This window comes from Symphalangus syndactylus, chromosome 22, assembly GCF_028878055.3.
Source record: "Symphalangus syndactylus isolate Jambi chromosome 22, NHGRI_mSymSyn1-v2.1_pri, whole genome shotgun sequence".
NCBI classification, from domain to species: Eukaryota; Metazoa; Chordata; class Mammalia; order Primates; family Hylobatidae; genus Symphalangus; species Symphalangus syndactylus.
The window spans coordinates 27,138,771-27,155,637 of record NC_072444.2 but is presented as its reverse complement, the minus strand read 5'-3'; the positions used below and the strand labels follow the sequence as shown (position 1 = coordinate 27,155,637).

The 16,867-nt window shown below is 58.8% G+C and overlaps 2 protein-coding genes across 33 annotated transcripts in view; one reads left to right on the top strand and one right to left on the bottom strand.

The window, feature by feature from the left end:
• The window catches only part of PIK3CD (phosphatidylinositol-4,5-bisphosphate 3-kinase catalytic subunit delta), a 104,266-nt gene extending 90,824 nt beyond the window's left edge, over positions 1-13,442 (top strand). For 8 of the 29 annotated variants that reach the window (XM_063631943.1, XM_063631946.1, XM_055261864.2 and 5 more), the window contains 21 exons: positions 30-258; positions 338-567; positions 929-1,108; positions 1,448-1,597; positions 2,027-2,116; positions 3,189-3,410; positions 4,430-4,526; positions 4,621-4,751; positions 5,120-5,170; positions 5,251-5,418; positions 5,635-5,756; positions 5,952-6,095; positions 6,269-6,368; positions 6,483-6,661; positions 6,752-6,864; positions 7,036-7,114; positions 7,634-7,801; positions 8,479-8,602; positions 8,786-8,931; positions 9,311-9,443; positions 11,415-13,442. In XM_063631943.1, the coding sequence (XP_063488013.1) occupies positions 30-258; positions 338-567; positions 929-1,108; positions 1,448-1,597; positions 2,027-2,116; positions 3,189-3,410; positions 4,430-4,526; positions 4,621-4,751; positions 5,120-5,170; positions 5,251-5,418; positions 5,635-5,756; positions 5,952-6,095; positions 6,269-6,368; positions 6,483-6,661; positions 6,752-6,864; positions 7,036-7,114; positions 7,634-7,801; positions 8,479-8,602; positions 8,786-8,931; positions 9,311-9,443; positions 11,415-11,552 (2,994 nt within the window). In that variant the 3' untranslated portion in view covers positions 11,553-13,442. Of the gene's footprint in view, positions 1-29; positions 259-337; positions 568-928; positions 1,109-1,447; positions 1,598-2,026; positions 2,117-3,188; positions 3,411-4,429; positions 4,527-4,620; positions 4,752-5,119; positions 5,171-5,250; positions 5,419-5,613; positions 5,757-5,951; positions 6,096-6,268; positions 6,369-6,482; positions 6,662-6,751; positions 6,865-7,035; positions 7,115-7,633; positions 7,802-8,478; positions 8,603-8,785; positions 8,932-9,310; positions 9,444-11,414 lie in introns of all 29 variants that reach the window. The other 21 variants (XM_063631952.1, XM_063631954.1, XM_063631951.1 and 18 more) reach the window with 10 other exon arrangements.
• Positions 13,443-13,531: 89 nt separating this feature from the next.
• Positions 13,532-16,867, bottom strand: part of CLSTN1 (calsyntenin 1) — a 90,372-nt gene continuing 87,036 nt past the window's right edge. For all 4 annotated transcript variants that reach the window (XM_055261870.1, XM_055261869.1, XM_063631966.1 and 1 more), the window contains 3 exons: positions 16,270-16,405; positions 15,713-15,897; positions 13,532-15,215 (listed from right to left, as the gene is read on the bottom strand). In XM_055261870.1, the coding sequence (XP_055117845.1) occupies positions 15,018-15,215; positions 15,713-15,897; positions 16,270-16,405 (519 nt within the window). In that variant the 3' untranslated portion in view covers positions 13,532-15,017. The remainder of the gene's footprint in view (positions 15,216-15,712; positions 15,898-16,269; positions 16,406-16,867) is intronic.

Here is a 16,867-nt window from a genome sequence, read left to right as displayed (position 1 = left end):
GAGGGGCTGACCGGTGACTGTCCCCCCAGCTGCTGTGGCACCGCGCCCAGTATGAGCCGCTCTTCCACATGCTCAGTGGCCCCGAGGCCTATGTGTTCACCTGCATCAACCAGACAGCGGAGCAGCAGGAGCTGGAGGATGAGCAACGGCGTCTGTGTGACGTGCAGCCCTTCCTGCCCGTCCTGCGCCTGGTGGCCCGCGAGGGCGACCGCGTGAAGAAGCTCATCAACTCACAGATCAGCCTCCTCATCGGCAAAGGTAGCTCTGCCGAGTGGGCCCTGTGGCCAGGCTGGCCCTGCCTGCCCCACCCGCTGACCCAGCCCTCCTCACCCCGCAGGCCTCCACGAGTTTGACTCCTTGTGCGACCCAGAAGTGAACGACTTTCGCGCCAAGATGTGCCAATTCTGCGAGGAGGCGGCCGCTCGCCGGCAGCAGCTGGGCTGGGAGGCCTGGCTGCAGTACAGTTTCCCCCTGCAGCTGGAGCCCTCAGCTCGAACCTGGGGGCCTGGCACCCTGCGGCTCCCGAACCGGGCCCTTCTGGTCAACGTTAAGTTTGAGGGCAGCGAGGTGAGCCCGTGCGTGGCCTGCGGCATCCAGGCTGCTCTGTCCCTGGGGAGCACTTCCTCTGTGAAACTCCTCGATCATCCACAAGCCCCCCTCCCCCAGTGGCATCAGATGGTGTTTGCCAGGTGTCTGTGCATGTGTGGGGCTCAGCTGAACATCCCCCGAGGCAAGCTCAACGTGGCAGGATAACCAAGTGGCGCGGGGCGTTGGGCATCAGTTTGTTCATTCTTTGAACAAATATTTCCCAGTGTCATCTGTGAACTCCCCAGACCCTGCCTTTGGGGGCAAATAGGCAACCCTGTTCTGTGCCCCAGAACCCCGCGGGGTCTTGAGGGCAGAGGACTGACCTCCCTCCTCCCCACAGGAGAGCTTCACCTTCCAGGTATCTACCAAGGACGTGCCGCTGGCGCTGATGGCCTGTGCCCTGCGGAAGAAGGCCACGGTGTTCCGGCAGCCGCTGGTGGAGCAGCCGGAGGACTACACGCTGCAGGTGAACGGCAGGCATGAGTACCTGTACGGCAGCTACCCACTCTGCCAGTTCCAGGTGAGGCCGCTGAGGCCCTCTGCACTCTGGGCTCCCGCCGCCCTGGATGGGGCCTGAGTAGGAGTCGGGGAGCTGACATTTGGGCGCATCTTGAGCCTGCTGAGCCAGGCCTTTCGGTCACCGCCAGAGCATCCCCTGGCAGGGCTGGCCCTCTCTGAGAGCACAAGGAGGGGCTCCATCTTGGGAGGTGGAGGTGGGGCAGGAAAAACCAGCAGGAAGCCCTCCCCTCCCGCAAGGCCTAGGACAGGCAGTGAGCAGCTTGGGGGGTCCTGGGAATCCTGGTGTCCAGGGAGTGGTTGGGGCCGCCCCTCCGGCCGCTCACCCTGCACCCCGTCTCAGTACATCTGCAGCTGCCTGCACAGTGGGCTGACCCCTCACCTGACCATGGTCCATTCCTCCTCCATCCTCGCCATGCGGGATGAGCAGAGCAACCCTGCCCCCCAGGTCCAGAAACCGCGTGCCAAACCACCTCCCATTCCTGGGAAGAAGGTGAGATGGCGTCTTCCGCCACCCCTCTGAGCCACCCCTTCTTTCCACCTGGCGTCCAACTCCATGTGCTACTGGCCATGGGTCCAGGGGCCCTTGGTGTGGAGAGTTGGGGCTTTGAGCTGGGGAAGCCAATACAGCTGACCAACGCCCTGGGCTGGGGGCCTGTGGGACCGCCGTGGGTAGGGGGCAGCCCTATGCCTGGCTCACCAGCTGCCCTTCTCCTCTGCAGAGCTCAGGGGTGTTGGGGCTCCCTGGGGAGCCCGCATGGCAGGTTTTCTGGTAAAGGATAGCATTGTGGACAGGCCCAAACCTAGTCGCAAACCTGTGACCCTCTCACCCGCCCCCGAGTGGTCACGGGCCTCACCATAGGCCAGGGAAGACAAGCTGTGCTTGGAGCCGTGTTAACAGCCCTGCTGTCCTGGTCCCCAGCCTTCCTCTGTGTCCCTGTGGTCCCTGGAGCAGCCGTTCTGCATCGAGCTCATCCAGGGCAGCAAAGTGAACGCCGACGAGCGGATGAAGGTGGGGCCTCTGGGATAGCTGGGAGAGACACTGTTTTTTTTGCACAAACAAGGTGGCTGTATCCTGGAGGGGCAGCAGAGGAAGGAGGGGGATCACATGAAAGCCACCTGACCACATTACCCGGCATCCCTGCCTGGGGCGCTGTGAGCGGCTTGAAAACAGGAAGTGGGGAGGGGGGTGGGCCAGCCAGCCCTGGAGGCCGATTCGTAGAAACTTGGGCCAAGCAGCGTTCTGGGTATTCGGCTTTGGTGGAGGTTATGGGGCCAGGTTCAGCCCAGGGATCCGGGACCACGGAGCTGGGGGAGGGACTGGGCATGGAAGAGGGGCTGGGTCCAGCTGGGCTGGGGGCTGTGGCGCTCCCTGGAGGCACCAGGGCAGTGCCTGCAGCCTGTGAGGGCTGCGCCTGCCTCAACCTCTGGGGGCTGAGCCCACCTCCCTGTTGTCTCTTCACACTTTCATACGCTCCATCACAACAGCCTGCAGGCGTGAGTTTTATTGTCCTGTTTGCTGGACAGGATACCTGAGTCCTCAGAGGTTGGCTCTCCTGCCTGGAACGTGTTTCACTGGGGAAATCATATAAGCAGGGCAGGTCTGGGTTCCACTGGCAGGAATCGAGGGGGATTGGATCAAAGGGACTTCCAGGGTGGTGTTGTCAGGTGGAATTGGAAGGGGCCGGACATCAGGTGGCAGGAAAAGTCCTTCCCCGCCCACATGGGCTCATAGGAATCTGAGAAGTGCGGGGAGCCCTAGGATGTTAGAGCAAGGGTCCCTGGAGTTCCTGATCCCTGATGGGGAAACTGAGGCCTGGAGTGGGGAATGGACATGCCCCAAGGTCCCCAGAGTTGGGGTAGCTGAGACGGGGCACCCATGCACAGCCTGTGGTGCCCTCCCTCACCCCAGGGCCGCTCGTGCCCCTCAGACCTTCCCTGTGCTGCGCCACCTTCCTTCGCATGGGAAGTAGAGTTCAGACCCACCTGAGGACATTGAAGGGGGAGACTGACACCTCCTTAAGGGGGAGGGGAGAGGGGCTGGGCCTCTGCCTCCTCACCGATCATCCCGGCACCTTCTACAGCTGGTGGTGCAGGCCGGGCTTTTCCACGGCAACGAGATGCTGTGCAAGACGGTGTCCAGCTCGGAGGTGAGTGTGTGCTCGGAGCCCGTGTGGAAGCAGCGGCTGGAGTTCGACATCAACATCTGCGACCTGCCCCGCATGGCCCGTCTCTGCTTTGCGCTGTACGCCGTGATCGAGAAAGCCAAGAAGGCTCGCTCCACCAAGAAGAAGTCCAAGAAGGCGGTGGGTCCCAGGGCCGGCTGGGAGGGGTGCAGGCCCCGGAGAGCCAGTGCAGCCCCTTGCTGGGCCACTCACCACTCTCCTCTCGGCAAGCACGCAGCCTGGGGACGGGGGTCCTGGGATTGCTTGTGGACCCCAGCCTCCTCGCCCACCCCAGTCTGGCCACCAGCCCTGCTCAAGGGACACTCTGGGCTCCTGGGCTCCTGTGCATGCGGACTCAGAATATCTGGCCTGGGCTGTGGTCCTGCAGGAACCTGCAGGTAGTGCCCTGGGATGGAAGGACAAGCACAGTGTCATCCCTGGAGCAGAAAAGCCTGAGTCAGCGGCTGGCTGGGAGGTGTAGTGGCTGGATGCTGAGTCACGGTCCCAGGATATGGCTCCCCTCGGAGCTGACTCCCCTCGGAGCTGACTCACTCCGAGCTGAGCTGGGCTGGCCTCCGGGGCTGTGCCGTCTGTTTGGGGATTTCTTAAGAAGCCAGGAGGGCCAGGCGTGGTGGCTCACACCTGTAATCCCAGCACTTTGGGAGGCCAAGGTGGTTGGCTCACAGGTCAGGAGTTTGAGACCAGCCTGGCCAATATGGTGAAACCCCGTCTCTACTAAAAATACAAAAAAATTAGCCGGGTGTGGAGGCGCATGCCTGTAATCTCAGCTACTCGGGAGGCTGAGGCAGGAGAATTGCTTGAACCCAGGAGGCAGAGGTTGCAATGAGCCGAAATCACGCCACTGCACTTCAGCCTGGGCGACAGAGCAAGACTCCGTCTCAAAAAAAAAAAAGCCTGAGTAGGGATGAGGTGGGAACAGGAGGGCGCAGCAGGTGTCAGCTGGCTTCACCACTGGAGCCCTCAGAGGAAAGAGAAAAAGCAGCTCCTCTCCTTCCCCAAGCAGGTTCTCCCAGGGGTCTGGTTGGGAGACCTTAGCTGGGCTCTGGGTGTTCTCGGGTGGGGTGCCTGGGGGGGAGGGCAGGGAAGCTGGGTCTGGAGGCCCCTGAGTGGCTGTCCTCACCTGCCCTGTTCTTCTGCAGGACTGCCCCATTGCCTGGGCCAACCTCATGCTGTTTGACTACAAGGACCAGCTTAAGACCGGGGAACGCTGCCTCTACATGTGGCCCTCCGTCCCAGGTCGGCCCAGGCCCGGGAGGGAGAGGCGTTGGGAGTGTAAGGGTCCCAGAGATGCTGGTCACCCCTCTACAACTTCATCTGCCCCTGTGTTCAGATGAGAAGGGCGAGCTGCTGAACCCCACGGGTACTGTGCGCAGTAACCCCAACACGGATAGCGCCGCCGCCCTGCTCATCTGCCTGCCCGAGGTGGCCCCGCACCCCGTGTACTATCCCGCCCTGGAGAAGGTCAGTGGGGGCCCCGCCGCGTGAGGCTGAGGGGCTGACGCGGAGCTCTCCTGGCCCTGCTCCTGGAGCTCTTCAGAGGGTGCTCCCTGGCCACGTTGGGGCTGGGCTACCAGGCCTATCTGGGGCCTTCCCAGGGGCCATTTTGCCTGCGGGGACGCTGCACAGTCTGATGACATTTTCGGTTGTCACAGCTGCTGGGAGGGATGCTCTTGGCATCTGGTGGGTGGAGGCCAGAGCTGCTGTGGATGTGCCTCCATGCACAGGACAGCACCCCCTCAAGGATGATCAGGGTGGCAATGCCCTGCCTGGGGGTCCTGCCCAGGCTGGTCCAGGCCCCCAGGGACGCTGAGTGCAGCTGTTTGTTGCAGATCTTGGAGCTGGGGCGGCACAGCGAGTGTGTGCATGTCACTGAGGAGGAGGTGAGCGGGGTGGGGGTGTGGGGTGGGGGGCACAGAGCCAGCGTGGAGCCAGAGCCCTCACCCCTGCCCACACCCCTCAGCAGCTGCAGCTGCGGGAAATTCTGGAGCGGCGGGGGTCTGGGGAGCTGTATGAGCACGAGAAGGACCTGGTGTGGAAGCTGCGGCATGAAGTCCAGGAGCACTTCCCGGAGGCGCTAGCCCGGCTGCTGCTGGTCACCAAGTGGAACAAGCATGAGGATGTGGCCCAGGTGGGTGGAGAGGCGCACCTGAGGGCGGAGCTGGGGGCAGACCACAGCCTCTGACTACCCACCACCCTGACCCCGGCCAACCCCCACCCTCACCCTGGCCAACCCTCAACCTGACCCTGGCCACCCACCACCTGACCTGGGCCGGCCATCACCCTGACCCTGACCACCTCCACCCTGACCCCGGCCGCCCCCAAGCCTGACCTCAGCTCCCCCCAGATGCTCTACCTGCTGTGCTCCTGGCCGGAGCTGCCCGTCCTGAGCGCCCTGGAGCTGCTAGACTTCAGCTTCCCTGATTGCCACGTAGGCTCCTTCGCCATCAAGTCGCTGCGGAAACTGACGTGAGTCCCAGCTGGGTGCTCCCCACTTCTCCAGAGGGCAGCTGTGTCCTGGCTGCCAGGACGTGGGCTCTGGGTGGGGCGTGAACCTTCCCATGGGCTTGCTCCCTCCTGCCTGGCCTCCCTCTGGCTGCCGAGGGAGCTCCTTCCTGTCCTGAGTCGGGGAGCTCCCAGCCCCAGCGCCTTCCTTCCCTGCAGGGACGATGAGCTGTTCCAGTACCTGCTGCAGCTGGTGCAGGTGCTCAAGTACGAGTCCTACCTGGACTGCGAGCTGACCAAATTCCTGCTGGACCGGGCCCTGGCCAACCGCAAGATCGGCCACTTCCTTTTCTGGCACCTCCGGTAGCGGGACTTGCCCCAGCCGTTCTGTGGGAATCCCAGCCCCTGAGTCTCCCTAGAAGGCCATGGGGGACGTTTTCAGCAGGCCTGGGTGTCCTGGCCTCGCTAGTTCCTGCTGGGCGGGAGGGGCTGTGTGGTCCTGCCTGGTGAGGCTCAGCCCTCCTTTCCCCTTCCAGCTCCGAGATGCACGTGCCGTCCGTGGCCCTGCGCTTCGGCCTCATCCTGGAGGCCTACTGCAGGGGCAGCACCCACCACATGAAGGTGCTGATGAAGCAGGTGAGGCTTAGGGTCCTGAGGGGTGGGCAGGAGGCGGCCCTGATCATCTGAGAATCCCCAGGGCTGGGCGGAGGCTGGGACCTGCCCACTGCCGCCCTCCCATCTCCCCACCAGGGGGAAGCACTGAGCAAACTGAAGGCCCTGAATGACTTCGTCAAGCTGAGCTCTCAGAAGACCCCTAAGCCCCAGACCAAGGAGCTGATGCACTTGTGCATGCGGCAGGAGGCCTACCTAGAGGCCCTCTCCCACTTGCAGTCCCCACTCGACCCCAGCACCCTGCTGGCTGAAGTCTGGTGAGCCCAAGCCCCGCCACGAGGGCTCCTCCCACCCCTGGGAGGCCGGCAGAGGAGCCCCCGCTGACTGCCCGCTCTCTGGCCCGGCAGCGTGGAGCAGTGCACCTTCATGGACTCCAAGATGAAGCCCCTGTGGATCATGTACAGCAACGAGGAGGCAGGCAGCGGCGGCAGCGTGGGCATCATCTTCAAGAATGGGGATGGTGAGGGCCTGGCCTCCCCACACCCCACCTGTACTGCCCTGGGGGGTCCTGGGGTACTCCTAGAGTGGGGGTGGAGAAGACAGAATTCTGAGACTTAAGGGCTTGGGTGTAGCTGGAAGCAGAGAACCTACCAGAAACTCACGCTTCTCCTCCCACCGGCCGGCGGCACAGACCTCCGGCAGGACATGCTGACCCTGCAGATGATCCAGCTCATGGACGTCCTGTGGAAGCAGGAGGGGCTGGACCTGAGGTGAGGGCCCCCACCCCACATCGTCCCTTGGTGTCTGTGCCCGGCCTGGGAGTCTGTGCCTCTGGGAGGGGTCCTTGTCGAAGGTGGCATGACTATCTCAGCCGGGGAAAGGGCTGTCCTAGGAAGAGCCAGGAGCGGTTTAACTCTAGGCCAGGAGGCGACGGGCAGCAGGATGCGTGAAGGCTGCTCCTGGGGCTTAGCGTGTACCCTGCTCTGTTGCTTTAGTTGCCCGGGTGCCCCTGGCTCCCCCAGCCCATCTTGGGAAGCAGTGGCATCTTCTCCCAAGGCCACTGCCCAGTTCTCTTCCAAGCAAATGTGAGCTCAGCCGTGGTGCTGTCTGCACCTCAGATGCTGGTGCTGGCATCTCCAAGGAGCCAGCATCTCTCACCTGCTTTTTAGCAATGTGGGCAGCAGCATCTTCTGTGGCTTCTTGGGGCACCATGAGTTTCTGGGGCTCAAGCGGCCTCAGGGACAGCCCTTGATCATGCCATTTGCCTGTCCCTCTTCCCACTTGCCTAGGATGACCCCCTACGGCTGCCTCCCCACCGGGGACCGCACAGGTCTCATCGAGGTGGTACTCCGCTCCGACACCATCGCCAACATCCAACTTAACAAGAGTAACATGGCAGCCACAGCCGCCTTCAACAAGGACGCCCTGCTCAACTGGCTGAAGTCCAAGAACCCAGGGTGGGTTTCAGGCCCAGGGATAGGTACCCTCTCCTTTCCAAGAGGTGTGGTAGTGGGAGGACCTAGCCTGTCAGAGCAAAGGAGTGGGGAGGGGCCTCAGACCATCTCTGTGGCTACTTGGCTCAGTTGAGGACCAGCCTGTGTCTGGGTTGGGGTGAGGTGGGTCTCTCTTCCCCAAGTATCGGTGTCTCTTGCTATGCAACACCATCCAAAGCACAGGGCTTTAAAAAATAGCCATTTACGATTGGCTCACAAATCTGCAGCTGGGGCTGGGTTCAGCCAGGTGGCTCTTCTGCTGGTTCCGCATAATCACTCGTGCAGCTGTTCTCATCTGGTGCCTTAACTGGGCCAGCGGGGTCTGAGATAACCTGTCTCATTCCTGGGGCCTTGGCGCCAGCTGTCTGTGATGCCTCTCTGCATGTGGCCTCCTCATTTAGCAGCCTCACCTTCCTTCCATGGCTCTGTATTGAGGGTGTGGGGTTCAAGATCTGCAGGTGTCTTCATGCCTTGGCTCTGGAATAGCGTCTGCAAGCGATGTCCAGCATTGTGTCCTCCATGTTCTGTTGGTCAAAGCAAGTTACAGGGCCAGATTCAAGGGGAGAGGGAGTAATAACCCACCTCTTGATAGGAGGAGCTGCAAAATGGTATGGCCATGCTTTTCAATCTTCCCCACCCAGGGAGGCCCTGGATCGAGCCATTGAGGAGTTCACCCTCTCCTGTGCTGGCTACTGTGTGGCCACATACGTGCTGGGCATCGGCGATCGGCACAGTGACAACATCATGATCCGAGAGAGTGGGCAGGTACGGGGCCTGGTGCTGGCGGCTGCTGTGGGGACTTGGCTTCTGGCGGCAGCCTGCTGGCGCCTTTGCCCAGCACACAGCTCTGTGGCAGGGGTCCCCCAGCCCTGTTGGCTTCCTGTCTCCCCTGGATTCTCTCCTCTCTGACACCTTCTTAATCCTGCCCCTCCTCTCCCCTCCCCTCAGCTGTTCCACATTGATTTTGGCCACTTTCTGGGGAATTTCAAGACCAAGTTTGGAATCAACCGCGAGCGTGTCCCATTCATCCTCACCTATGACTTTGTCCATGTGATTCAGCAGGGGAAGACTAATAATAGTGAGAAATTTGAACGGTGAGAGTGCCTGAGCCCCACCAGATGCCCCTCAGTGTGGGGCCCCAGGGAACGGGGCAGAGGTTCCCAGGCAGGGTGCAGGATGGGACTCAGCTCTCAGCCCCACACCTGGCCCCTCATCCCAGCTGTTGGGTTTGGAACATGCCCCTGCTCTGCCCTGCAGTGCCCCTTTTGGGCAATGTGGGCAGGTTTGTGGGTCATGTAGCAGGAGGCTGGCTGGGGCACGGGGGTCGGTTAGAAGAACTGGAGGCCTTGTGTCCACCCATTTCCAGGGCAAGGGCAGGTGCCCTCGGGGAAGGGGCTGGTTGGATGCAGAGTGGCCCTCTGGCCTGTGGCTGGGAGGTCCCAGAGCCTCACCTCCTCTGCCCCCCACCTGCAGCTTCCGGGGCTACTGTGAAAGGGCCTACACCATCCTGCGGCGCCACGGGCTTCTCTTCCTCCACCTCTTTGCCCTGATGCGGGCGGCAGGCCTTCCTGAGCTCAGCTGCTCCAAAGACATCCAGTATCTCAAGGTATGTGCCAGGCAGGAGACTGCTGTCACCCATGGCCTTCCAAGGCCTGCCCCCGAGTAGTATGACCTAGGAGGGCCCTGAGTGCAGTAGGCCCCAAAGGGCACTGAGCTGTGTGTGCCTCATGCCGTCCCAGGACTCAGCAGTGGGGTTGGTGGGTGGTGGAGGGGAAAGTGGCTGGACCAGAGTTGAGCCGCCTGGGCATGGTTCCACTCAGTGGCAGATGTGTAGTAACCTCTCCGGGTTGGGGCACTGTGCTCAGGGGCTGCGGGGCTTTCAGGTGTCCACTAGGGGGCTGCATGAGATCTGGCTCCCTCTGCCTTCCAAAAGATATTTTTCGGCCAGGCGCAGTGGCTCACGCCTGTAATCCCAGCACTTTGGGAGGCCGAGGTGGGCGGATCACCTGAGGTCAGGAGTTCGAAACCAGCCTGACCAACGTGGAGAAACCCCGTTTCTACTAAAAATACAAAATTAGCCAGGCATGGTGGTGCATGCCTGTAATCCCAGCTACTTTCGGGAGGCTGAGGCAGGAGAATCACTTGAACCCAGGAGGCAGAAGTTGCAGTGAGCCGAGATTGCGCCATGGCACTCCAGCCTGGGCAGCAAGAGCAAAACTCGGTCTCAAAAAAAATAAAAATAAATTTAAAAATAAAGATATTTTTCCAGGCCAGGTGTGGTGGCTCATGCCTGTAATCCCAGCACTTTGGGAGGCCGAGGTGGGCGGGTCACGAGGTCAGGAGTTCGAGAGCAGCCTGACCAACATGGTGAAACCCTGTCTCTAATAAAAATATAAAAATTAGCCAGGTGTAGTGGCGTGCACCTGTAATCCCAGCTACCCAGGAGGCTCAGGCAGAAGAATCACTTGAACCTGGGAGGCGGAGGTTGCAGTGAGCCGAGATCATGCCACTGCACTCTAGCCTGGGCAACAAAAGCAAAACTCCATCTCAAAAAATAATAATAAAATAAACATAAATAAAAGATATTTTTCCAGGCTGGGCATGGTGGCTCATGCCTGTAATCCCAGCACTTTGGGAGGCTGAGGCAGGTGGATCACCTGAGGGTCAGAAGTTCGAGACCAGCCTGGCCAACATGGTGAAACCCCATCTCTACTTAAAATACAAAAAATTAGCCAGGCATGGTGGCACGTGGCTATAATCCCAGCTACTCATGAGGCTGAGGCAGAAGAATCACTTGAACACGAGAGACTGAGGCTGCAGTAAGCCTAGATCGCGCCACTGCACCCCAGCTCGGGTGACAGAGCAAAGACTCTGTCTCAAAAAGAAAAAATTGGCCGGGCGCAGTGGCTCACGCCTGTAATCCCAGCACTTTGGGAGGCCGAGGTGGGTGAATCACGAGGTTAGGAGATGGAGACCATCCTGGCTAACACGGTGAAACCCCGTCTCTACTAAAAAATACAAAAAATTAGCCGGGCATGGTGGTGGCTGCCTGTAGTCCCAGCTACTTGGGAGGCAGAGGCAGGAGAATGGCGCGAACCTGGGAGGCAGAGGTTGCAGTGAGCCAAGATCATGCCCCTGCACTCCAGCCTTGGCGGCAGAGACTGCCTCAAAATATATATATATATGTGTGTGTATATATTATATATATATATTTTTTCCTTCATGTGTCCTCTCTGTGTGAGAAGATGGGGTGGGGCGGTGAGGCTGCTGGGGCCACACATGCTTGCAGGACCTTCCCTCTGGTGCCCAGTCCCTGCAGAAGGAAGCTGCTCCCACGCTCTCCCAGAGCCACTTCTCCAGTGGGGGAGGCGAGGTCACCTGGGAACTGGGGGCTCTGGGGCCAAGACGTCTTTGGTACCTTCATTTGAGGGTGGGAGCGGAATAGAGAGCTTTTCCTGAGATGTCGGGGGCTCTCTACTAATCCCTTCATGCAGTGACTGAAGTCCCCAGAGAGGGCCGCATCCCAGAGCAAGGTCCAGGCCCCCTTAACGTGGACCCTGCTGTAATTTGTTTGCAGGACTCCCTGGCACTGGGGAAAACAGAGGAGGAGGCGCTGAAGCACTTCCGAGTGAAGTTTAACGAAGCCCTCCGTGAGAGCTGGAAAACCAAAGTGAACTGGCTGGCCCACAATGTGTCCAAAGACAACAGGCAGTAGCGGCTCCTCCCAGCCCTGGGCCCGAGAGGAGGCAGCTGCGGGTCGTGGGGACCAGGCACATTGGTGGTCCTAAAGGGGCTGAAGAGCCTGAACTGCACCTAATGGGAAAGAACCTACACGGCTGCCTTTTGTTTACACTGGTAATTTATTTATGACTTGAAATGTTTAAGGAGTTAAACAGCCATAAACGGAAACGCCTCCTTTGTGCGGCGGCGGTGCTGGGCCCCTCGAGGCTGCACCTGGCTCTCAGCTGAGGATTGTCACCCCAAGTCTTCCAGCTGGTGGATCTGGGCCCAGCAAAGACTGTTCTCCTCCGGAGAGAACCTTCTTCCCAGGTCTCCCGCCAGACTGCCTGGGTCCTGGCGCCTGGCGGTCACCTGGTGCCTACTGTCCGACAGGATGCCTCGATCCTCGTGCGACCCACCGTGTGTCCTCCCTAGACTGAGTTCTGGCAGCTCCCCGAGGCAGCCAGGGTACCCTCTAGATTCAGGGATGCTTGCTCTCCACTTTTCAAGTGGGTCTTGGGTACGAGAGTTCCCTCACCTTTCTCTATGGTAAAGTGATTTTGTTTGCAGGTAAGAAAATAATAGATGACTCACCACACCTCTACAGCTGGGGAAATCAGGCCCAGCCCCATAAAGGAGAATCCATGCTGGTCCTCAGGGCGTGTTATAAAGAGATCTGGGCCTCATGTAGCTCACCCCGCTCACGCGTGAAGGCGAAAGCGGGTCAGAGGCAAATACTCTCCCATTATCTCAAAATTTTTTTTTTTTTTTTTTGAGATGTGGTCTCGCTCTGTTGCCCAGGCTGGAGTGCAGTGGTGCAATCTTGGCTCACTATAACCTCCACCTCCCGGGTTCAAGTGATTCTTCTGCCTCAGCTTCCTGAGTAGCTGGGATTACAGGTATGCACCACCGTACCCAGCTAATTTTTGTATTTTTAGTAGAAACGGGGTTTCACCATGTTGGCCGGACTGGTCTCGAACTCCTGACCTCAGGTGATCCAACCGCCTCAGCCCTCCAAAGTGCTGGGATTACAGGCATGAGCCACCGCACCCAGCCCACTCTGCCATTGTCTAAGCCACCTCTGAAAGCAGGTTTTAACAAAAGGATGAGGCCGGAACTCTTCCAGAACCATCATCACCTTTGGGAACCTGCTGTGGGAGTGCTGAGGTACCAGAAGTGTGAGAACGAGGGGGCGTGCTGGGATCTTTCTCTCTAAGTTTGAAATGGTGCGGGTTTAGTCTTAAGCCTCCAAAGGCCTGGATTTGAGCAGCTTTAGAAATGCAGGTTCCAGGGCTTCTCCCAGCCTGCAGAAGCCAACTCTGCAGACGGGGCTAGGACTGTGGGCTTTTAGCAGCCCACAGGTGATCCCAACATTATCAGCCGTGGACTCAGGACCTGCCCGGTGATGCTGTTGATCTCTCAAAGGTCTTCCAAAACTCAACAGAGCCAGAAGTAGCCGCCCGCTCAGCGGCTCAGGTGCCAGCTCTGTTCTGATCCACCAGGGGTCCGTCAGTAGTCATTGCCACCCGTGGGGCACCTCCACGGCCACACGCCTGTTCCCAGCAAGTGCTGAAACTTACTAGACCGTCTGCCTGTTTCGAAATGGGGAAAGCCGTGCGTGCGCGTGTTATTTAAAAGTGCGCCTGTGTGCGCGGGCGTGGGAGCACACTTTGTACAGCCGCAGCGTTTCTGATTTGGGTGTACAGTCTTGTGTGCCTGGCGAGAAGAATATTTTCTATTTTTTTAAGTCATTTCATGTTTCTGTCTGGGGAAGGCAAGTTAAGTATCTATCAATCAATCAATCAATCACTAATGTGGGTTGAGACCAGCACTCTGTGAAACCTTGAAATGAGAAGTAAAGGGAGATGAAAAGAAAAGAAAAAAAGCCTTCTTATGTTCTTATGTTCTCGGCTCAGAAACAAGGAAGTGCAGGTTTAAAACCAAAACAGGAGAGAAGACAAACCCCGCTCCGGCTGGAGTTAGAACCAGAACTTTATTGTAGCGGATACACTTTCTGACCTATCATCAGTATACACATCTGCGAAGGGAAACCGCGCAGCGACAGCGTGAGGACATCCCCTGGGCGTGAGTGTCTGTCCGCTGTCTAAACGGAGCAGCTACAGGGACGGGACATGGAGGATGGCCACACATGGCACAGCCACCAGTGTCCTCAGAACTGGCAGTCAGGGTCACAGAACAGTATTCAAAATGATTGCCCACCCGTTTTAGAAGTCTAAAATTTTACATGTAACTAAGAGCAAAGTGCTATGTGGGTTTTAGACCATGACTGCTCTCCTTCTACCCTACCACCAAGCAAAGCAGCAGGGCTCCTGGAGGGGAGGAATTTCAACCCCCCTGATGGCAGGGGGGCTCTGGGGAGGAGAGAGGAGAGAACAGGCTGTTTTGGAAAATTCCAGCACTTTGACTTCGGGCCACGGGTCTCTGCTGGACGTTCTGAGTATGGATTGCTCAAGCCTCCTGCCGTCTCCGAAGGGAGTGGTCAGCTGGTCTGCAGGACACCTGTCAGTTTCTCCTTTTACCAGCAGGAAAACGTACATCTAAGCATAAACCACAAGGCTGCACACGGTGAGACCAGGCCACTGCCCAGGGAGCTGCTGTCGGAGGAGGAGCGTGGAAAAGGGGCCGGGGACCCCACACCCCACACCATTAGGAACAGGTAGAATCCCAAAGGCAAGGCCCGGCTACTTGTAGCTACCAAAGAGCGGTCCCTGATCCAGTCTCTTGAGCAGCACAGCTAAAGGCCCGTGGCCCCCGACTCCCGGCCACACTCAGACCTGAGCAGGGCCTGGGGCAGGGCTGGGCAGGGTGGGCCTCTCCCTCTGGGGTCTGGGGAGGGAGGGCCCGACGGGAAGAGCCCGTGCTCAGAGCTCTGAACTTCACTTTACATTCCAGTCCCCGGTTACACTAGCACAAAGGACACAAGGAATCCGATTTATTTACAAAATATTAAAAAGTCAGTTAATCATCTACACAGTACCCCCCCATCCTGCCATTATTTATACATGCACTAGTTTGGAAAAAATAAAAACTTTTTTTAAAAAAAGAAAAAAATGATTACCGGGTGAGAGTGAGCATGTTTTACCCTTTGTCAACGAGTCCAGCTGGCATGGCTTTTCTGGAGTGCGAGGGGCCAGCGTCCTCTCCCCAGGGGGAGACTCCAGACACAAATGTGGGGCCTGAGGCGCTGCGAGGCCCCTGTGCGAGCTGGATGGCGGCCAGAGAGGACGTGTCAGCTCCTCGTGGGACTGAGGAGAGTGACCAGGCAGAAGGCGGGCGGGGAGCCTAGGGTCCTACACACCAAGCACGGCGACGATCGTGGCGGGGAGGGGTCTGCACACCTACTGGCCGAAATGACTTTGTACATCGTGGACCCTTGGGACTGGGAGAACGGATGGCAGCAGTCTTTGAAAGCAGAAACCGAGGCGGCCGGGGGCGCAGGTCAGTAGCTGAGGGTGGAGTCATCCCACTCCAGCTGCTGCTGCCGGGTTGCGTTCTGGGGGTCGCCCTGCTCCCCCTCCTCCTCCTCGCTGCTCTCTGAGTCTGCGCTGGTGATGTCATCTTCTTCCTCGCCGTCCTCACTCTCCTCTTCCTCCTCCTCTTCCTCCTCCTCCTCACTGCTGTGCTGGTCCTCGTAGGTCTGGCAAGGAGAAGTGACAGCCACGTGAGTCTGGCCCTGCCCACAGCCCCGTCACCCAGCATTCTCCTCTCGACAGCCACAGAGGAAGAACTCGCCCCAGCGTCTCCCTCCCCAGCAACAGAGCAGCCAGGATGGCACCGGAAGTTATTAGAAGTGAAGGGAAAACAAAGCTCCAGTCAGCACCCACGGAGTCACCCACATACAAAGCAGCTGGGGACAGCACTTCGGCTGCCCCACCAGAGAACTCTCTCAGGAGTACCATGACCGAAGAGCTCCAAGCCCTGGCACGGCTCATCTCTACATTTACTAGGCAGAATGGCCTCAAATAAGGCTGCTCTCAGCCTCGGTTTACCCAGGAAGACACCTAAGCCCCAGGCTCGCTGAGCAGATGACGCGGTGGCAAGCACGTGAGCCCGAAGGAACCGCGCCGTTCCGGCTTCTCGGAGGCCCCAGCCTGTGCTGCGTCTCAGTCCTGGAGGTCGCCTGCCCACTCCTACCTCCATGGGGTTGACGGTGATGGTCAGGGCGGAGTCGTCCCAGTCCATCTCGTTCTCCTTCCCCGCGTCCTGATCCCGCATGGTCCGCTGATGTGCAGCCCGGATCCGAAATACCCCCAGGATAATCATGAACACCAGGAAGCTGACGCACACCACAATCACAACGGTCGCAGTGCTGGGGATGACTGCGGGAGAATGAGGGGGCGGGACGTGAGTGAGGTCACTCAGCCCAGAGGGCCACTGTGCCCTTGACCTCCTCGGCTGTGGCCAGTCAAAACGGGCTGGACAGCATGCTTCATCTGAACCCACAGGCCAGGAGGAAATACCAGGAAAAGCTCGGCATAGGCCTCCAATCTGACTCAGCCACATCCTGCTCTATGGCTGCAGGTGACATCATCTGCCCTCTTTGAGGGCTTTAGTTTCCTTGTGTGACAGGGAATATTTGGGACAGGGAATGACCGGTGGTCATGCTGCGCAGGAGGCTGTGTCCACGGTGGGGTGGGGGCAGGGCGGACGGCATGGAGCATCTCCGCTCTGTCTCCCTCCCCTTGTCCTACCTGCAAACGGGTGGGGGTTGGCCAGGTTGTGGCCTGACAGGTCAACAAAGGAGCGGTGTTCCGGGTGCACGAACTGTGGCTGGGCAGCCATGTGGTTGGCGTGTTCCATGGGGTTGGCCGTGTGGATTACATTCACCTACAGCAGAGAAAGAGAAAGGATCGCTGGAGACAGGCATCCTGAGCCTGTCCAAGAGGTGACAGTGGAGTCCTGCAGCTGGCATGACCAGTGCCACTTAGAGTGGCTCCTGGACCGCAGCTAGGGGCAAATGGAGCTATGGGAAAAGGACAGAAAAAAAAAAAATCAAGAGTAAGCACTTAAAATACAAAAAAAGAAAAAGAAACAAAAACCAACCAAACAAAAAAGAGTAATAAGCACTTAGAAACTGCTGTAACAATCTAATATTCTCACACATTCCAGAAATGTATCACTTTTCTACTTGTTAGTATTTGTTGAGACTGGGTCTTGCTGTGTTGCCCGGGCTGGAGCGCAGTAGCTATTCACAGGCATGATCACAGCTCACTGCAGCCTGGAACTTCTGTGCTCAAGAAATTCTCCCACCTCAGCCTCCCAAGTAGCTGGGACTACAGGCAATCACCA